We start from the raw sequence: 18,905 nt of genomic DNA, 5'->3' as shown, positions 1-18,905 counted from the left end.
AGAGCAGATAGGTGTGGATTTTAATCATCATTTCAGCACTGTGATGTGCAAGCCCATGTGTTTTGTACAGTGGTGCAAGGTACATAGGCGGTTACAAAGCTGTAGGTCTGCTGTGAATTCTAGATAGTGTGAAAAAGTTGAGCAGTAGTGTACTGCAGGCCGTTTCAATATTATTTTTGTAAGTTCATGCGGGCTGAATTAAATGAGGCAGCAGGCCGTTTTAGGTCCATGGGCCTTGAGTCTGACACCTGTAGCCTACAGGGTCACACTGCATTAATGCACCTGTGTACGTGTCTGTGCGTGTTCTCACCAGTCTTCATCCTCTGGAATGGTGGACAGTGGGGGGTTGAGGCAGTACAAATGGAAGGCCATGTTACACTCATCACACAGCAGCTGCATGTGTGCATCCTGTTTCCCCCCACACACACAACATGAACAGAACCGACATTCTGCATCCGGGTCGGCTTTACAGTGCTTACACTCCGGTCCACTCTTACCTACAGACACACACAGATACACACAGACACCAGACACACACACAGGATGACGAATAAACCTTTTGTTCTACTTGCCACAGTGACTGACACAGGGTGTAATACTGGAGGTTTGTGTTATAGCCTACGTTTAAACTGGCCATCACTGACAGAGAGAGGAGGAGCTCCGGGTTTCTCAATTCGGTAGATTTCATCCAGAAACAACAGCTTACAGTCACCAATCACATCACTTGGACCTCTGTAAAACAATCAGCGACAAGATTGATACAGTACAGACTGAGATTAAAACTGACTCTGAACACTTTTTAAAAACAGGAGTGAAGGATAAACTGGATACGTTAAATCCAGCACCAATCTTCATTACACCATTATAAAGTTACAGTCTGGGCAAAAATCAAATCTTCACAATGTCCCTTTTCAGCTTAAATGTAGTTATTCATCCAATACAACCAAAGCTGAACAACCAAGGCTTTAACCTACAGTTTAAGCATCATGTGTGAATCATCACACACTCACCCCAAGAGACACTGCGTCTCAGTGGAGCACTGAAAAGTTTTTATCTCTGTAACTGTGGCAATGTATGGCCCAAGGTTACGTCAACATTTATGTTAGGAAACTTATGCATATTCAGAGACGGGTTATGCAGCTGCTTAAGTTGATTTTCTGGGCTCCCCAGCCAGATTATTCAAATGTGTAGTGTGTAGTTCACGCCTCGGGGTTGCCAGATTTTATTTCAGTGGAAGCTTTGGAGACACGGTTTTTCAGTAGCATCTAGAACCACGGTTCTCAAAGTGGGGTCCGTGGACCCCCAGGGGTCCATGAAGCACAGTAAGGGAGTCTGTGATTATCCAAATTTTATTATGATGGTGGAAATAGCAACCTACCATCTAATTTTAATAACAAGTTTTATAAAAATTGGTTATATTTGTTGGAACTATATATATTGAGTTCCAACAAATAGCCAAAATATTAATTTAAATCAATGCTTAATAAAAGTATTGGAGCCTAATTTTTAAAGCTTGTTTGTAAAATAAAGTGTGTTTGTAAAATAAAATGCGAACTAAAGATGCAGACAGCGATTTTTCTTTGTTGTCAATTGTAATAAAGTGTAAAATAAAAGCAAGAGGCAATTAAAAAAAAGGTTAATACAGTGATGTATGAATGAGAAGATGGCAAGCACTGAAATCTAACAGGAGTCTAATATATTGGTGCATGTACAATCATAATTGTAATTATCTCATTAGTCACTAGAAATTTGGTGTAATTTAACAATATGGCTTCCACCCTCATTATTCAGCAGCTTATAAAATAGCACTTGATCCAGCACATCCTATTATTTTGCATTTAGCCGAGATACTAAATCGAGGTCATGAAAGCATAATGTGTGTGTGAGATGTAGGCATTTATCACTAGCAGTGGCTCATGACCATATATAGTGCTCCATGCTAAACTAAAGGATATAAACTTCTATTAGTTGTAAGTAAACTTCAGACAGCAAATATGATCTTGGCTGATCAAATACATTTGTGGTGAAACTGGACATTTCGTTCACTGATCTGTGAACTATAGAATTTATGCTGAGCCCTATGAAATGCGTGAGGATGGTAAGCACAGTATGAAGCGTGAGGGGCGCTCTTACCCGAGCAGGATTTTGACGCGGACCTCCTTCTTGGTTCTGGAGATGTGGTTGAGCGTGGTGATTTCAGCATCGTACCAGAATCCCCTTTCTTCTGGAAGCTCCAGGTTGTAGTTGACCATCACCACCTGTCCCACCTCCAGCTGTTCGAAGCGTAGCAGCGTCCGAGCTCGAGGACGCACATCCTCTGCATTCATCTCCACCACACCATTCTCCGGGTAACTGCAGACATGTGATTTTTAACATTTTGTACAAATACACTGGTGATCAAGACACTAGAAAATTTTAGCTCTTCAGATAGAATGACAGTATGGTCAAACAACAAGCTCACCAAATAAAATACTTCTCTGAGTCAGCTCAGAAAACGTGTCAACCCCAATAGAGCTCCAGACCAATACTGACACCTATACAGATACTCATTACCTACCTATTTACTGCAGTTACAACAGAATTACAATTATTACAGGATTCAAACTTTATAGAAGCTTTTACATCTTCAATGAATGTGTAATTTCTGAAAAGCTTCGATTTAACAGTGTGTAATATCAGGTTATACACTTCCACAGTTAGAAATTAGGGGTGCAATGTAACAAGCAGATATTGTATCTGGTCTATCGGAATTTATTCATAGTTGCCTGCTGGACAAGCAAGTTCAACAACCATACAAGAAATAAACCTTATTCCTTGACTTCACAAAAGTTTTCCATTGGTGTGTGTGTTTAAACTCAATGTGCTTCATGGTGGTGTGACACACCTTAATGCTGTAACTATAAAACTTTTATGAGCATGAGCTACTTCTTCTGAATCCCACCTCTTGCTGCACTACTTTCATCAGCTGTGACGTGATCTGGCTGACATTAGACCTGTATTTACTAGGCGGATTAATTAAGCCTGCATGGATGACAGGCGATGTAGAAACATGACAGAAACAGAGCAAAATAAACTGCAGTGCAAAAACTATCATGCTTACTATACACACTCACTTCATGGTTAAACACATCGAGAGAAAATAAAGATGCTAGTCAGACTCGATTAATATTAACAGCTGTGCAGTCATATGTCAATGTGTTTTATTCCTCTTATACCACGGCAAATCACCAACAATTTTTTTTTATTTATTAAAGATTGACACGTCATAAGTTTTTTCCCTTTAGTTACATTTAATGTCATGGAACTTCCACGTCTCTAGCAGCTATATACAGTCATTCTCTCACCAGCCTCTCTTTTTTACTCTCTCTTACAGTTAATAAGACAAAAAAATGCAGCTTGTTCTTTTACCAAGAAACCACAAAGCGTAAACTCCTCTGTCCTGAAGACTTTCCCATGTCAGAAAACTTAAAGAACATTTTTACTTCTCACTGGTAAAAAACACTGCCACAGGAGACTCCTTCCATAAATGTTAAATAATGTCTCCCTACAGAAAACTTCACCATATTAATGATTTAACATTTAATTTGTTAAATAACACATATTTAATCTGTTTATTATTCGTCTTCAAATATGCTGAGCATCCTCTGTACAAGTCCTTGTGAATGACTGGTTACGATACAAACGATAACGTATTAGAAGAAGTGCATTAATATAAACCTGTGATTTGCAACTGCTGAAAACTACTGAGCTGCTGATATAGAACATGAGTCAACACTTTCTGACCAATCAGAATCCACAATTCAACAGCAGTGTGCTATAAACCCTGTATGAAACACTAGTTTAACGTTTAAAACAGACTGAATAAAAACGAAAAAGTGACAACAAAAACAGCTTTTCACACAAAACTGCGTTGTTTCAAGTATGACCCTGGTGCTGCAAAGTTTTCTTAGAAATCCTCTCCACTGTTTCCATCCCAGGTGGCTCGCATTTCTGACAAGCTGTTTTTCCCCTCGCAAATGATACCACACACACACACACACACACACACACACACACACACACACACACGGTGAGGAGAAACGAGAGAGCGTGCACAGCTCAGCGGGGAAAAACAACAAAGCACCCGACTGTGTTAAAATCCCTCTGCCGCTGCCATCTTAATTTAGTGTGCGGGGAAAAAAGGGAACAGTTTAGAAAGAGGGAGTGTTAATAATTAAGGACAATTTCCAACTGTGCTGAGACATTAACAAAAAATATGATTAACATATACTATTTTAATATGGCATATCTGAGCTGAGCAAAGCGCTCTTATTCCCCGCTGTTCTTCCTCCCCTCTTTTCTGGGAATGGTACTGCCCAAAGCTCTTCACACTTCATGTACAGAATTTTAGCTGTGGATTTTTTGTTTTGATGTTTATACGTTTACATTTTTATTTGAAGAAATGCACATCTGGTTGTTACTCTCAGAATCAGAAGGATAATCTGCTTAAAAAAATCGAAGCAAATCTGCTACAAAAAATTCCCAATTTCATGCATGCCATGCTTATATGTGAAATCAGTTTACATTGTTTTCTTCCCATCATGAAATCCATAGTGTCCTGTATTAAATTGAGTAGCTTACAGATTCATAAACTGCAGCTCATATAGGTGCTAACTACTAAAATTTAAAGACTGATTGATTTTTTTTTTTAATTCATTTGTTTGTTTAGTTATTTAACTAACTTCTGTTCACATGGAGCTGCTGTCTCTCGCCATTTTTTAATAAGCAGGGCAAGAGAAGAAAACCTTTTTACCACATATTCACACGCGTTTGTCGTACTATCCTTGTGACCTTAACCAAAGGAAAACCTTTCAGCTCTTTTAATTTTTTAAATAAAAGCTGAAATTTGAAAAAAAAAAACAAAACAAAAAAAAAACTGATTTCCTCATGGGGACCAGCCAAATATCCCCACAATGTCAAAACAGTCAGATATTCCTATACTTGTGGAGATATTTGTTCCCCAGCATATACGAACACCCCCTCACACACCCACCCAGCTTCCCCCACACACACTGTGTTATATTTTTGAAAAACCTAATCACTCGTCTAGTGGACTGTATTATCAGATTTTCTCAGCAGGACATATGCTCTTTTTCTATTGGTTTAAATATGGACCCTGTCATTTTGCTGCCCTTTTGAATTGGACAGACTTTATCCCATTAACGGTGTCTAAACATGCTGCTAGCTAGGCAGCCTAATCCCTGAACGAAGTGCAGAAACAGACACATCCGATTTGCCGTTTGTGCTTAATGATTTATGGCTTTGCATGTAAACATGTAAGTGTATTTACAGTCGCAGAACATTTGCAGTATATATCCAATTGTCTAGCTATGTTGCGTTTGATTGTTTATATTGTTCATAAACACAGCGTGAAAAAGGGGAGAAAATAAGAAAGAAACGCTCGCTGCTCAAGAGAGGTTGCTCGTCTCCATGGCAACGGCGCGTTCCGGATGAATTTGCCATGGAAGGGGGGAAAAAACGGAGCGAGAGAAATAAGACGCGTGTGCATTCTGCCTCTCCTTCAGCTGCAGGCAGAAATCTGAGGAAGAAGAAGGGAGTAAGGTGTTTACGAAAGACGCACACACACACAAACACACAAACGCAATGCAAACATCTACACTTAAGCAGACAGTGATACACACACACACAAACACACACAAGTGCAATACAAACATCTACATTACACATAAATATACAATGATGAACCCAAACACACACATGGATATTCACATGCACAGACACACATACATATAAGTGAAAAATATCTACATCTAAATATGTAGACAGTGATGAACGCAAACGCACACATACACAGGCCCATACACACAGAAGCCCAGAAACAAATTGCTAGCTGGATAACATAGTTCACCAGCACCTCTGAAATCTTATGGGGTTAGCTGCTGTTAGCCAGATGTTTAGTATTAGCAGTGAATGTCTATGAACAGGACTATATTTCATGTTAGCTATCTTGCTATTTGTTTTTACACACTGGGCTTTCATTTAAAATGGCAGAATGTGGCACGGATGTAAAGCAGATACAGTGGCCTGTTAAATCTGTATATTAATTTAAATGTTAAATGCACCCACTCCTCATATTTAATGTGGTAGCTGACATCGTCTCTGGCAGGATCTTCTGCTTCAGTTTGAGACGTTGATGGCTTCTCGCTGCTCGAGTTTAGCGGCACAGTACCGTTTGTGTCTGACTCCGTCTCCACCTTCCCATTAATGCGCTTGCCGTTTCTCCCTGCTCTGCCTGTAGAAGAAACTGCTGTCTCTCTTTTGCTCCCTTTGCTGGATGGAGTGACTCTCTCGATTGTGGCCTCAAACCAGGCGCCGATGCTGACGTCCCTGCAGTCCACTAGCTCGTTAATCTGAAAGCACAACATTAATATTAATCCTTTACACCTGCTCTTCACACCTACAGCCTTAACAACTGCACTTTACACCTGTTCTGTACATGTACTCCCTTTATATGTACCTTACACAAGCTCCTTTTAAACCTGCTGTTTACATCCTTTAAACCTGCTCTTTACACCTACACCCTTTACACCTGTCCCCTCCCCTACACCCTTTACAACTGCACTTTACATGTGCACTCTTTACACCTGTTCCTTTACACATACTCCTTTTACACCTATTGTTTACACCTACATCCTTTACAACTGCTCTTTATACCTACACCTTTTACACCTGTCCCGTCACCTACACCCTTTACAGTCGCACGTTACACCTAAGCCCTTACGACTGTTTACATGTACTCCCTTTACATCTGCTTTTTTACAGGTACTCCCTTCACACCTATTCTTTACAGGTACTCAATTTACACCTGTTCTTTACAACTACACCCTTTACATCTTCCCCACCCCTACCCTTTACACTTACACTCTACACATCTGTTGTTTACACTTATACCTTTTACATCTGCTCTTGACACCTACACCCTTCACAATTACTCTTTACACCTACATCCTTTATACATGCTTTTTACATCTATACCCTTTATACTTGTTCTTTATACATACTCCATTTACTTCTGTTCTTTACATGTACTCCTTTTACACCTGTTCTTTACACCTACACCCTTTACACCTACACCCTTTACCCTGTCCCCTCCCCTACACTGTTCACAAGTGCAATTTACACCTACATGCTCTACTCCTGTTCTCTACACATACTCCCTTAAGATCTGCTCTTTACACCTACACACCATACTCCTGCTGCCTCCTCTACACCAATTACACCTGTACTTTACACCTGCTACACTTGAACCCTTTACACCTGCTACACTCTTTACATTTACACTGTTTATGCCTGCCCTTTACACATACACCCTTTTCACCTGTGCTGTACACCGATACCCTTTACACCTGCACTAAGCCCTTTACACCTGCTACACTTACACCCTTTACACCTGCTACAATTACACCCCTCACAACTGCCCCCTCGTCTACACCTATTACACCTGCTCTTTACAACTGCTCTTTACACCTACACACTTTACACCTACTACATTTACACCTGCTCTTTAAACCTACACCCTTTACACCTGCTCTGTACACCTATACCCTTTACACCTGCATTACGGCCTTTACACCTGCTACAATTACACCCTTCACAACTGCCCCCTCGCCTACACACTTTACACCTACTACACTTACACCTGCTCTTTAAACCTACACCCTTTGCACCAGCTCTTTACACCTACATTCTTTACACGTGAACCTTCCCCTACACCCTTTACACCTACTCTTTAACACCTACATCCTTTACAGTTGCTCTTTAAATCCACACCCTTTACACCTGCACTTTACACCTACACTCTTTACTGCTGCTCTTTACACTTATACCCTTTACGACTGTTCATTACACTTACACCCTTTACAGCTGCTCTTTACACCTACATCCTTTACACCTGCACTTTACACTTACACCCTTTTAACCTTTTCTGACCTTATAAACTCCGATCCCTGGATCGATGAGGTCAGCAGATGAGGATGTCGAAGGCTGACTGTCTAATGCTGAATCACTGTTGCTGCTGACCGTAGCTGGGGAAGCCGTGGTTGCTGTGGTTACTGTGGCTGCTGTGGGCGTGGTAGAGCTACTGCTGGGAGGAGTTACGTTATCAGCCATGACCTCTCCATTGTTGGGAGTGGGGCTTGGACTGTCAGCTGGATCGGTGTGAGAGCGAATGAGAAGCTGAACAATGTCATTAAGGCCGACATTATAATCGAACAGGGTCTGTCCATCCTCCATCTGTAAATCATAGGGAGAGAGAGTGAGTGAGAGAGAGAGAGTTATTGTGCCACTCAATAATAAATTGATTGAATAAAGTGTGGTAGAAATGAATGAATGAGTCAATTATAAATGTGAAATTTAAGTGAAACGGAGAACAAACAAAGGAGGAAGAGCAGGAAAAACAAAGAATAGGAAAAGAAAATGAAAAGGTAAAAGAAGAAAGAAGGCAAAAATCATGAAGGAAGAGATGAAAGCAATAGTATAAAGAAGGTGAAACAAAAGAAAGAAAGAAAGAAAGAAAGAAAGAAAAAGGGGGAAATAAAAAAGAGGCAGTAAAAAAGAAAAAAGAGTAGTAAGTATAGAGAAAGAAAAAGGTAATGAGGAAGAGAAAAGATAAGTAAGAAACCTGGAAAAGAAGGAGGAAGGAAAGATGGCAAAAAAGAAAGAAAAAGAGAAAAAGAACAAAAAGGAAAAGAAGAAAGAAGGAAAATGAGGTAGAAAAGAAGGACTGAAGTAAGTCTACGGAAAGTATGAGTGGATAAAGCTAGAAAACAAAATGGGGAAAGGTACAGATGGATGGAAGAAGAAAATAATGAAATCGCAAAAAAGAATGAAGGAAAGAAGGAAGAAAGAAATAAAGAAAAAAAGAAAAACAGAAAGAAAGAAAGAAAGAACATTTTAAAAATAAAGGAGTTTACTCATTCAGCAAGCTCACATTATCATATATGCCACTGTGTGTGTGTGTATTGTAAACCATATGTACATGCTACTAAATCCGCAAAATCAGAATGAAGGTAAACAGCTACTACTAATATAAATAAACAAATACATATTCGAATAGTGACAAAAAGGGCAAGGGGTTGCTATGGAAACACACACACACACACACACACACACAGACAAACACACAGACAAACACACAAAATCCCTCCCACCGCACCTTTAGCCCAAGCACACGCGCAAACACACACAATGAGAGCAAAATGGCGGCTGCTTCACTCTGGTTGAGAGAGCGGGAAAAGCAGCACACACTCCGCCATGTTGACTGTAGCAAAAGGACTGCACACACACACACACACACACACACACACTATATTAGTATAGGGTGGTACTACAGTAATGGGTTGGTAGTGGGAAAATGACTTCCAGTGTACATAACGGCAACTATCACACTCTACCATCACATTTTCCGTTGATAATCTTTGTGTGTTTGTATTCGTGTGTGTGTGTGTGTGTGTGTGTGTGTGTGTGTGTGTGTGTGCGTTCCTATTGCGAAACAGTGAGCATGGAGAAGTGTGTGATTTTTCCTGTTCTCTCTCTGGGACGAGCACGAAGGAGATGTCGCCATTTTCCCTGTTATTATGTGTGTGTGTGTATATGTGTGTGTGTGTAAATGGAATGGACAGAGAAAGAAGCTACTCCATAAGCACAAAAAAGAAAACAGATACACAGAAAAAAAAAGCAACAGAGAGACACCTGTCTGTCTCCCTCCCTCTCTCCTTCTCTTTTTGTCCAGTTTTTTCCCATTAAGTAGAAATATGAAACGAGCACACAGACAACACACTGAAATCATCACACTGCTGTATCTGCGGCTGGTCACATGATCATGTTTGTTTGTTTGTTTATTCATTTATAAACTTAGTTGTGTTACATTGTGTGCTGTGTGTGAGGTTTTATCTCCGTAGCCGTCACTATAACATTCCATTAATGCTGAGTGCGCACTACACCATGTTATTTTATCGCCCCAATTGTCAGGATCAGTGCCACCCCTGTTCCACCCCCTATCCCCCCACCTATACCACCCCCATGCCTCACCTCTTAATTGTTTATATAAGAGGTATCAAGGTATCAAGTGAATCTGTCAAGAAATCAACACTAATACAATCATATGAATTCCTGATCCAAACTGCTCGTGCTCACGGAAGAGAGAAATAAAAATGAGCACAGAGAAGACGCAGTGAATCACTCCGCTAGTTCATTTCACATCCGACATGCAGAGACTCTCACCAACCCGCCATCTTAACGCTCTCCCAAAACCACATCGAGAAAATGGAGTGAGACAAAACAGAGAGAGAGAAAACGAGTGACAGAGGGAGATGAAACAGGAATAAAAAAAGAATGAAAAGAAAATGAGATGATAAAATGTAGGAATAAAATGAAAGAGAAACAATATATAATAAGTAGAAGGAGGATTAAACTGTTGGTCTTCATGCCTTAAGTCATCTTCTTTATGTTCAAATTTAGGTCCTTTTTTTTTTTTTTTACTTTCATGTGGACGCAAGCGAGCAGTCAGATATGATGTTTGCAGGACAAAGAACACAGTCATTAACATGTACACATTAAAGTATGTCACGCTTACAGTGTTCATTCATTCATCCTTAGTAACTGCCTGGTCAGGATCATGGTGCTTTAAATTAGGCTACTAGTTTATTTATATTTTGGAAAATAAAACCAACTAAATTTGTTAGAAAATAATGTGAAGCGAACAAAAACAACAACAATGTGAGCGGGTTAAAAAAAATCTTCCACACACATCTCTAGATGAGACCGAACATGAACCGCAATGATGTAGCTGAGGCTGAAGAACTGTCTGAGCCAGAATTCACACACCATGCTGACACTGCTGCCATTTCTACCTCAGGGTTTTTTCCATTGTTCGTCCATTGGGGAGAAAAGAAAGAAAGAAAGAAAGAAAAACCTTCTGTTTTAGGCCACGCCCACTTAGGGCTTACACCCAAATCCAGATATTGATATTTGCAGCACTAAACAGATACAGATAATGGTATTGTGTTAGACGCCTTTTCCACAGACTCTGATATTGTGAACTACTGTCAGCATTAAGAAAACCATGATTTACACCACTGTGATTTGATAAGTTTCAACAGTTTTAAACAGGTTTTAGTTGACATACCTGAGGAAAAAAGCATATTGTAAGGTTTTTTTTTTAATTACTGTAATAAACAACCACACGAGGAAAGGCATCTATGTTTATTTGTGTGCGTGTGTATGTGTGTGTGTAAGCAGCAAGCACAGTCTGTGACTAATGACTGACAAACACACACCCGTACCACATTAGTGATGTTACCCCTTTCATTAGGGCAGTTATTTATTCATGAATCCTCTATTTGATCGTTAGTGAACATTAATTTATGTCTTTAACCGGCAACAAAAATTTTCTCTTTTTTCATCCCTCTATTTTCTCTCTGTCCATTTTCTCTTCTTCGGTTTTATCACATCGTTTCTTTCCCTTCAGTTCCCTCTCTATCTTCCTCCTCCATTTCATCCCTCCATTTTCACACCGTGGTTTTGCGCGAGTGGTAAAATGGCGGGTTCTTTAAGAGCGAGACGCGCCATCATGATGTGTTAAGAAAAAAAAACGCTCGCTGGCTCACAATCACGCTCTCCTGGATCAGTTTGTGTGTGTGTGTGTGTGTGTGTGTGTTAGCAAAGTATGTGTTTGAGTGTCTGCGTGTTTTGCACTCAAATGTCTTAAGCCAGTGTGAGTGTGTGTGTTCGTGCGTGTGTGCGTGAGCATATTTAAATTCTTCCCAACTACATATTTCAGTGCTTTTGCACACATTAGTGTGTCTTGTCTTAAAAGTGCGTGTGTGTGTGTGTGCACACAGTAGCGTTAGTTTGACGGGTTGACTTGCAAGTTCACAAAAAGAGGCCAAAGCGTGTGTGTGTGTGTGTGTGTGTGTGTGTGTGTGTATTTGTGTGCGTGTATGCGCCCAACCGCCATTTCAGCTTCAAGGAAAAGAGAATTCTGGGAAATTTGAGGAGCAGCTCCCCTCCCCCACCGCCAGCCAGGCAGAGCGCGAGCAAGCGAAAGAACAAAAATAAAAAAAAGAGAAAAGAGGAGGAAGAGGAAGAATTGGGTCATGTTCTAATAACGATACAACATCGACACAACAGTGTACCAAAGTGCGACCGGGTAATAAAACGTAACTGATTGATCATTAAACACCGAGCGACACAAAACAATTAAATCCTTCTTTCTTTCCGTTGTTTTCTGCTTTACAGCCTGCAGTAACATGTGATATGTAGCTGAATATCGCTGTCTGTTCAATGAGCAATTGGGTCTCGCTGGGGTTTAGACTCGCTCCCGTACACATTGCGATCGGATCTCATTTTCTCCTGCACACTATGCAGATAAGCTAGCTAGAGAGAATGAGCATTCAAAGAGCTTTCAGCACAGCACGGGTCAGATCTTACTGTTCAGTAGGCGTGTTACAGTTTTTATAAATTTCTTCCATATTATAACCCAGTGAAAAATATCATGCTATCACAGTATTACTCGACCATTTAAAACACAAGCTGGTGGTGAAAATTAAAGGAAAAATGATTAAAAAAAATCTTCCCACAAATGTTGCATGCTCAATTCAATTTATATGTAGACTATGTAGATTTTGGTCCCTAAGGAGCAATTATGAGGCAAGAGTGAAAAACTCCCTGAGACAACATGAGAAAGAAACCTGGAGCGGAACCAGACTCAAAAGAGAACCCATCCTCTTCTTTGTGATACCAGTGGAATTATAAAGCATTACAGTGTACTGGTGTAGAAAAGTAAACACAGACCATGTACTGAAAGGACGTTCAGTATGAGAAGAGTGTGAACAAGAGTCTTGGGATGAGCAAAGGAAAGTGTTTATGATTATAGCTGGTACAAATCTGCAGCATCCAGGTGAGAATAATGAATAAGAATAAAAAGAATAAAGGGTGTATAATTTTGTATATAACAGCAGCTCAGACAGATCACAGGTTTACAGTATTGCAGTTGTTCTAAATTATCATCCTTTCTATAGTAACAGCTTATTCACAGGAACTTGTATAAAAGATGCTTAAAATACATATTAAATGTGCAACAGTCCTAGAACATGATAAAAAAAATTTTACAGTGAGCAAAAATAACCATGCTGTGCTTCGAAAAAAATTAATGTCATTAAATGCAGTGAAACTTGAATAAACACTGACAGTGCTTTTCCAATATGAAGTAATCTATTACTAGTGAAGGGCATGAAGCTGTACATGGAATTAGTGATGATGTTCTTGTACAAGTTCTGTATGTAAATACAATCTGTATAAAGATTTTAATTATTTGAATGGCTGCTTCACGTAATGAATCAAGCTGGCATGTTTTCATCACTTAGAGCAAAAGGTAAGGCTCTGCTTTGGATGAACCACTTTTATAGAAATGTATGTAATCCCAGCTAACTCCCATGAAGCTAAACAACGTTAACGACGTTACCTCTGGAGCTTAAAAGCCTGAGACCTCCTTACAAAGAAAAACAGGACAGCAATGACACTATTGACAGTTCTCATAAATCAGAATGAGCCAAATTTTGCATGTTTATAGTGTTATAACTTGGCTTTCAAGAAGGTGAATGGCCAAGTGGGCAAAAACACAGGTCAAGCTAAAATGCTAACACCATCATCGAGCCTGCACACGGGACTCTGACATCCACCACTATGATAAGAAGAGTACTTGCATAGCAGCATTAGATGATAAGCCACTGTGTACAAGAGAAATGTGAAATGCAATATCAACTTGAGCTACCTGAGCATAAAGTATCTTCCCTAATGCGGTGCAACAAATATTAGGTACTTTTATCATATATATCTAAATAACAAAGGATAGTAAAGCCCTTAATAAATAAACAGCCTACCTCATCTCTTGAAAGTGATGTCATGACAGTCCTTGTTAATGCTAATGCCAGTTAGAATGCTAACTCTAATTGAACTCTATAGGGCACTGCAGATCCTGTGGCCGGAGCTTTGTGTACATGGGCAGAAACGTGGACGGGCTCAAGAAAAAAAAAAAAAATCAAATCTTGTTGAACTCCACCTACTTAACCGCTAGAGACCTAATCTTTATTAATTTTGACTGATGCTTCTTTAACAAAGAAAAATGTATAATCGTTGATCTGAAGTAGTTTTCTGTAAGGAAACGTTTATTTTACGTGTATGGAAGGAGTCTCCAGTGTCAGCGCATTGTAAAGCTGTAACTTTAGGTTTTCAAATTATGGCCAACCTCTCACACCCATCCACACGCCCAATTTTTTTAAGGTTTCCCTGACATAGCTTCTTTCCCCAAACCATAATCCTCCTTTAAGAGAACCCATGTGTCCCTCCTCTCTGATGTGTTCACTTTACTGCATATAACAATAACAATCTCAGTATAATTATACAAAACACTCACTGCTCAGATTTAACTGTATATTCCCTTCCAGCATTCAGACTTCTTTTTAATTTTTTTATTTTTTGTATATTTTTCACCATTGGCAGTATTTATGTGCGATTCTGTGTACTGCATTTTTGACTGTATTGCAAATGTATTGTTATAATTCTATTTTTATATTGTATTGTACTGCTGTATTTATCAGAATAAAAACTCACATAGGTATGGATTTATTGGCTCTTTCATTGATTCAGTGGGTCTAAATGTAAAGCACTGCGAAAGTAAAAGTGCAACACAATCCTGACCTCCTGTAACGGGCAAATTTGAGTAAGAAAGTTAATGATCTCCTAACAGCATACATAGTGCTGACTATTTTGTAAATAAATTGGTTATTTTAATAGAATTTGGTTGCTTTTTATCAAATTTGGTTGTATTTCATAAAGTGTAAGCAGTATGAATCTAACAAAAAAAAATGAAGACATTGTTTGGAATGAGCATATAATATGCTCTAAATGGCTACAAATACAGATATGAATAGGAGGTGCACTATTTTTTTTTTTTTAGAAAGCTTGCCAGAAAGGTTCACAGGGCATGTGTTTGAGACTAGTGTGCATCGGGACTGGGATCCCACAGGACACAACAAAAAGTCTTGCAAGTTGGGAGGGGTTTACTTTCTGTCATGTCAACATTGGAATCTGCGTTGCTTCACACAGAGCGGCCTACAAACATGGCCCCCAAAGACTACAACATCCAACAGCCATCACGAATGCTATCACATTCACTGACCTACTGATTACACACACCTGGACTCACTTACACAATCACGCCAACAGTATAGAAGGACACTCATTCCACGACCACAATGTGAAGTATATGCTCAGTGTTTCTTACCTGTCGATACCAAGTCTTTATCTTGCCATATGACCTGACCTTGTTCTTGCCTTATGTTTTGGATTTGTTTGCCTGTTTTAATAAAACTCTGAACCTGCAACTGTCTTCGGCTCCGCCACCTGACACCTTCCTCCAGGTGAAGAAAGAAAGAAAAAGATACAGATACGGATAAAGATAGTGGCAACGTATTACACCCCTATTAAACGCATATAAAAAAAAAATACAATAGGATGAATGGGTGTGCGTTTTTACAATGCATCTCTCAATTGGTATAAATTTATATACTACTTTAAATAGAAACGCTCAATTTAAAAATGATGAATAAAAGTTTTTAGCATGAAGTGGCTTTTAGTAGCTAAAACTTGTTTGTTTGTTTGTTCACATTTTTTGGGAATGAAATAATTCAGTCTGTTGTTAGTTAATATTTGGGTAAAAGTGTCTGTAGAACCCGGTTTGCGTGTGTCTGTGTGCAGGAGGGTGCAGGAAGGAAGCAGACGAATTTTTCTCAGAGCTTCAGGCTCCCTTTATTTTCTCAGCCGTGCTTTTCAGTACCTTTTTCATTTACTCAACACAGGAGTAAACAAAAATACAGTTCATAAAAATACAAAAGTTCATGGCTTCCACTTCGTTCAAGCTCACTTCAAACTGGATCACATTCCATGCGTGTGTGTGTTGTGAGCCAACAACGCTGGACCACACCCCCGCCCGACTCAGGCTGGGGAGCCGTCTGGCCTGAAGCCGACTCCGCCCACCCCCCAACCCCCAGGCTTTGGCATGTGAGGAAATCTGCCATAGCCATCTGCACCCCCAGTCTGTGGACCATTTTGAACTTGAATGGGTGAACTGCCGAATATCAAGGAGTGATCCACGCATTGGCTTCCTTCATGCTCTGAAGGTAGAGCCATTGGAGCGAAGCATAATCGGAACAGGGTGTAAAGGGGCGCCCCAGTATGAGGTATCAGAGGTTCTCTATCATGCTGTACTTACTCCTTTACCGAGAGCTTCCGGCTGATGTAAAGCACTGGGTGCTCCTCCTCCTACACCACCTGGAACAAAACAGCCCCCAGCCCTCTGTCCGATGCATCAGGCTGCAGAACAAACGGGAGAGAAAAGTCAGGAGCAAGTCAGGAGGCCCCCACACAAAAATGCTTTTTACCTGGCAGAAAGCCCGCTTGCATGGTTCTGTCCACTGGACCGTCCACACCTCCCTTTTTAGTGAGATCAGTTAACAGGCTTGTGACCTCCAAAAAATTAGGCACAAACCTAATAAACCTAATAGCCATCCAGCCTCATGAACTGACTCTCCATTTTTTGCTTGGGGTCTCAGACGGGCTGCAATTGCAGCTGTCTTGTCGATTTGGGGATGCACCTACCCATGGTCCAAGTGGAAGCCCAGATACCATACTTCCACCTGTCCTACTGCACACTTCTTTGGGTTTGCTGTGAGTCCAGTTCATATCAAGAATCTCAAAACAGCTCTTAGGTGTTGCACATGCCGCTGCCAATCATTACTATAAATGATATCATCTAAATATGCAGCGGCATATGTGCTGTCCGGGTGTTGTATTCTGTCCATGAGACACTGAAATGTCGCTGGGGCTCCAAACAGCCCAAACAGAAGGGTGACAAAATAGTGTAACCCAAATGGAGTGGAAAAATCCATCAAGATATTGGAGTCAAGGGAAGCTAGCAATACCCCATGGTTAAATCCAGTGTCAAATAAAAGCAAGGTGTGCCCAATCGAGCAGTTAATCAATGCATGGCATTGGGTATGCATCAAATTTAGACACTGCGTTGACCCTTCCAAAGTCCACACAAAAAATGGCCAATCAAAAAATGGGCACCAAGACCACTGGGCTGATCCAATCCCTATGGGACTCCTCAATTACTCCCATGTCGAGCATAGCACTGAATTCATCCCGAACCACACTTTTTTGTGTTTGGGTAGCCGGGAGGGGCAGCTCCTGCACAAGTTTTGATTTGGTGCTCTATGAGGTCGGTGGGAGACAAAACCATGTCGGAAAATTCCCCTTGCAACCTGGCAACCTGTGCTCTCTAGGACACATAGAGGTGGTCTCCACAGGGGACTTGGATGAACTGGGCCACACCTTCTAGATTTAGCACTAGCTCCTTCCTCTCAGGAACCATCATCAGCAAAGTCACAGGAACCGCCTCTCTCCATGGTTTCAGGAGACTGAGGTGGTATATTTGAAGTGCATTGCCTCCGTCCTTTTGCCTGACCTCTTAGCCATGCGACCTCTTAGCCTTGCCACTTTGTGAGTAATTTAGAGCTTTTTGGGCCTGCAAATGCAAATTCACCTGTGTTAGTTGAATCTAGGTGTTAAGTTTTGCCCTCATTTCCAGAATGTACTAAATTTTGTTTTTGCTGTTTGAAGGCCCCTCCTCCCAATTTTCGATAATGATGTCTAAAACCATGCAGGGCTTGCACCTGGACAGTAATTCAAATGGAGATAACCCCATGGAGGCTTGTGGGACCTCTTATACTGCAAATGACAATAGTTGAGCCACCTAGCCCAATTCCAAGCGTCATCACGAACAAACTTCTGAATCATATTTTTTAGGATTTGATTAAACCATTTGACCAGCCCAATCTGTTTGTGGACAGTAAAAACTGGTGCGAATTGATTAATTCCCCAATAATTTGTACAATTCGCAAAGAATGTATGACATGAAAGATGTGCCTTGGTCAGTCAGGGTCTCATTCAGGATCCCGACTCAGGAGATAACTCAGAAGAGTGCCTCTGAAACTCTGCTTGCTGAGATGTTGAAGAGGCACTGCTTTGGGGTATCGCTTTGCATAGTCCACTAGACCTAAAACAAAGTGATGCCCTTGTGCAGTCTGTTGTAATGGCCCGATGAGGTCCATACCAATTCTTTCAAAGGGGACCTTGATTAGTGGATGGGGCGCAATGGCGCTTTTGGGGTGGCCAGTGGATTCACCAGCTGACATTCCCCTGACATGCCGCACACCACCTGCGAATACCCAGCCGATAGAAACAGCCATGAGACTGTTTAGTGTCTTATCCTGCCCTAAATGCCCAGCCACGGGATTATGATGGGTAACATGGAGAAGCATTTCTGTGAGGCTCTTCAGTATGAACAAATGGGTCGTGTCTTCCTTAGTTTGAGTATCTTGCATCACAAAATATAACCTATCCTTGATAACTGAAAAGTACTGGTGGGATAGTGCAACATTTGCCTGGATTTTTTGACAATCAATTGCCTCGGAGTTTCGTCTTGCGACTGCTCCAACGGAAAATCCCTGAGGGATATCCCCACAAAGGGTGGAGCCTGCTCAATCAGGGGAGGCCTGATGTGCATCAGGGATCTGGATCAGTTATTCCACTTCCATTAGGGAACACTGATTCAGGAAATGCCTGGATTCCCCGCTCCATCAGCAAACCTGCCCAGGCTTTGCCCTGGTCAGGGTGGGCGCAGATGGGTCTGCCTGTGGAAAGACAGCAGGAGACATCAAAAAGTGTCAGGGACTGGAAGCATCATCAGTGTTCCTCTGGTGCCCGGCTGACCCTTTGCAGTAGTG

General features: G+C 40.8%; 1 protein-coding gene across 1 annotated transcript in view; it reads right to left on the bottom strand.

The window, feature by feature from the left end:
- LOC113543086 (E3 ubiquitin-protein ligase UHRF2) overlaps positions 1-18,905 on the bottom strand; it is a 42,166-nt gene that overhangs the window by 14,864 nt on the left and 8,397 nt on the right. Inside the window, exons 2-6 of the mRNA XM_026941098.3 lie at positions 7,990-8,292; positions 6,127-6,410; positions 2,134-2,352; positions 623-732; positions 311-497 (exon numbers count right to left, since the gene is read on the bottom strand). Coding sequence (XP_026796899.1) covers positions 311-497; positions 623-732; positions 2,134-2,352; positions 6,127-6,410; positions 7,990-8,292 — 1,103 coding nt within the window. The remainder of the gene's footprint in view (positions 1-310; positions 498-622; positions 733-2,133; positions 2,353-6,126; positions 6,411-7,989; positions 8,293-18,905) is intronic.

Source organism: Pangasianodon hypophthalmus, chromosome 15 (assembly GCF_027358585.1).
Source record: "Pangasianodon hypophthalmus isolate fPanHyp1 chromosome 15, fPanHyp1.pri, whole genome shotgun sequence".
Lineage (NCBI taxonomy): Eukaryota > Metazoa > Chordata > Actinopteri > Siluriformes > Pangasiidae > Pangasianodon > Pangasianodon hypophthalmus.
The sequence above is the reverse complement of the archived record's forward strand: the minus strand, read 5'-3'. Positions and strand labels throughout refer to the sequence as shown.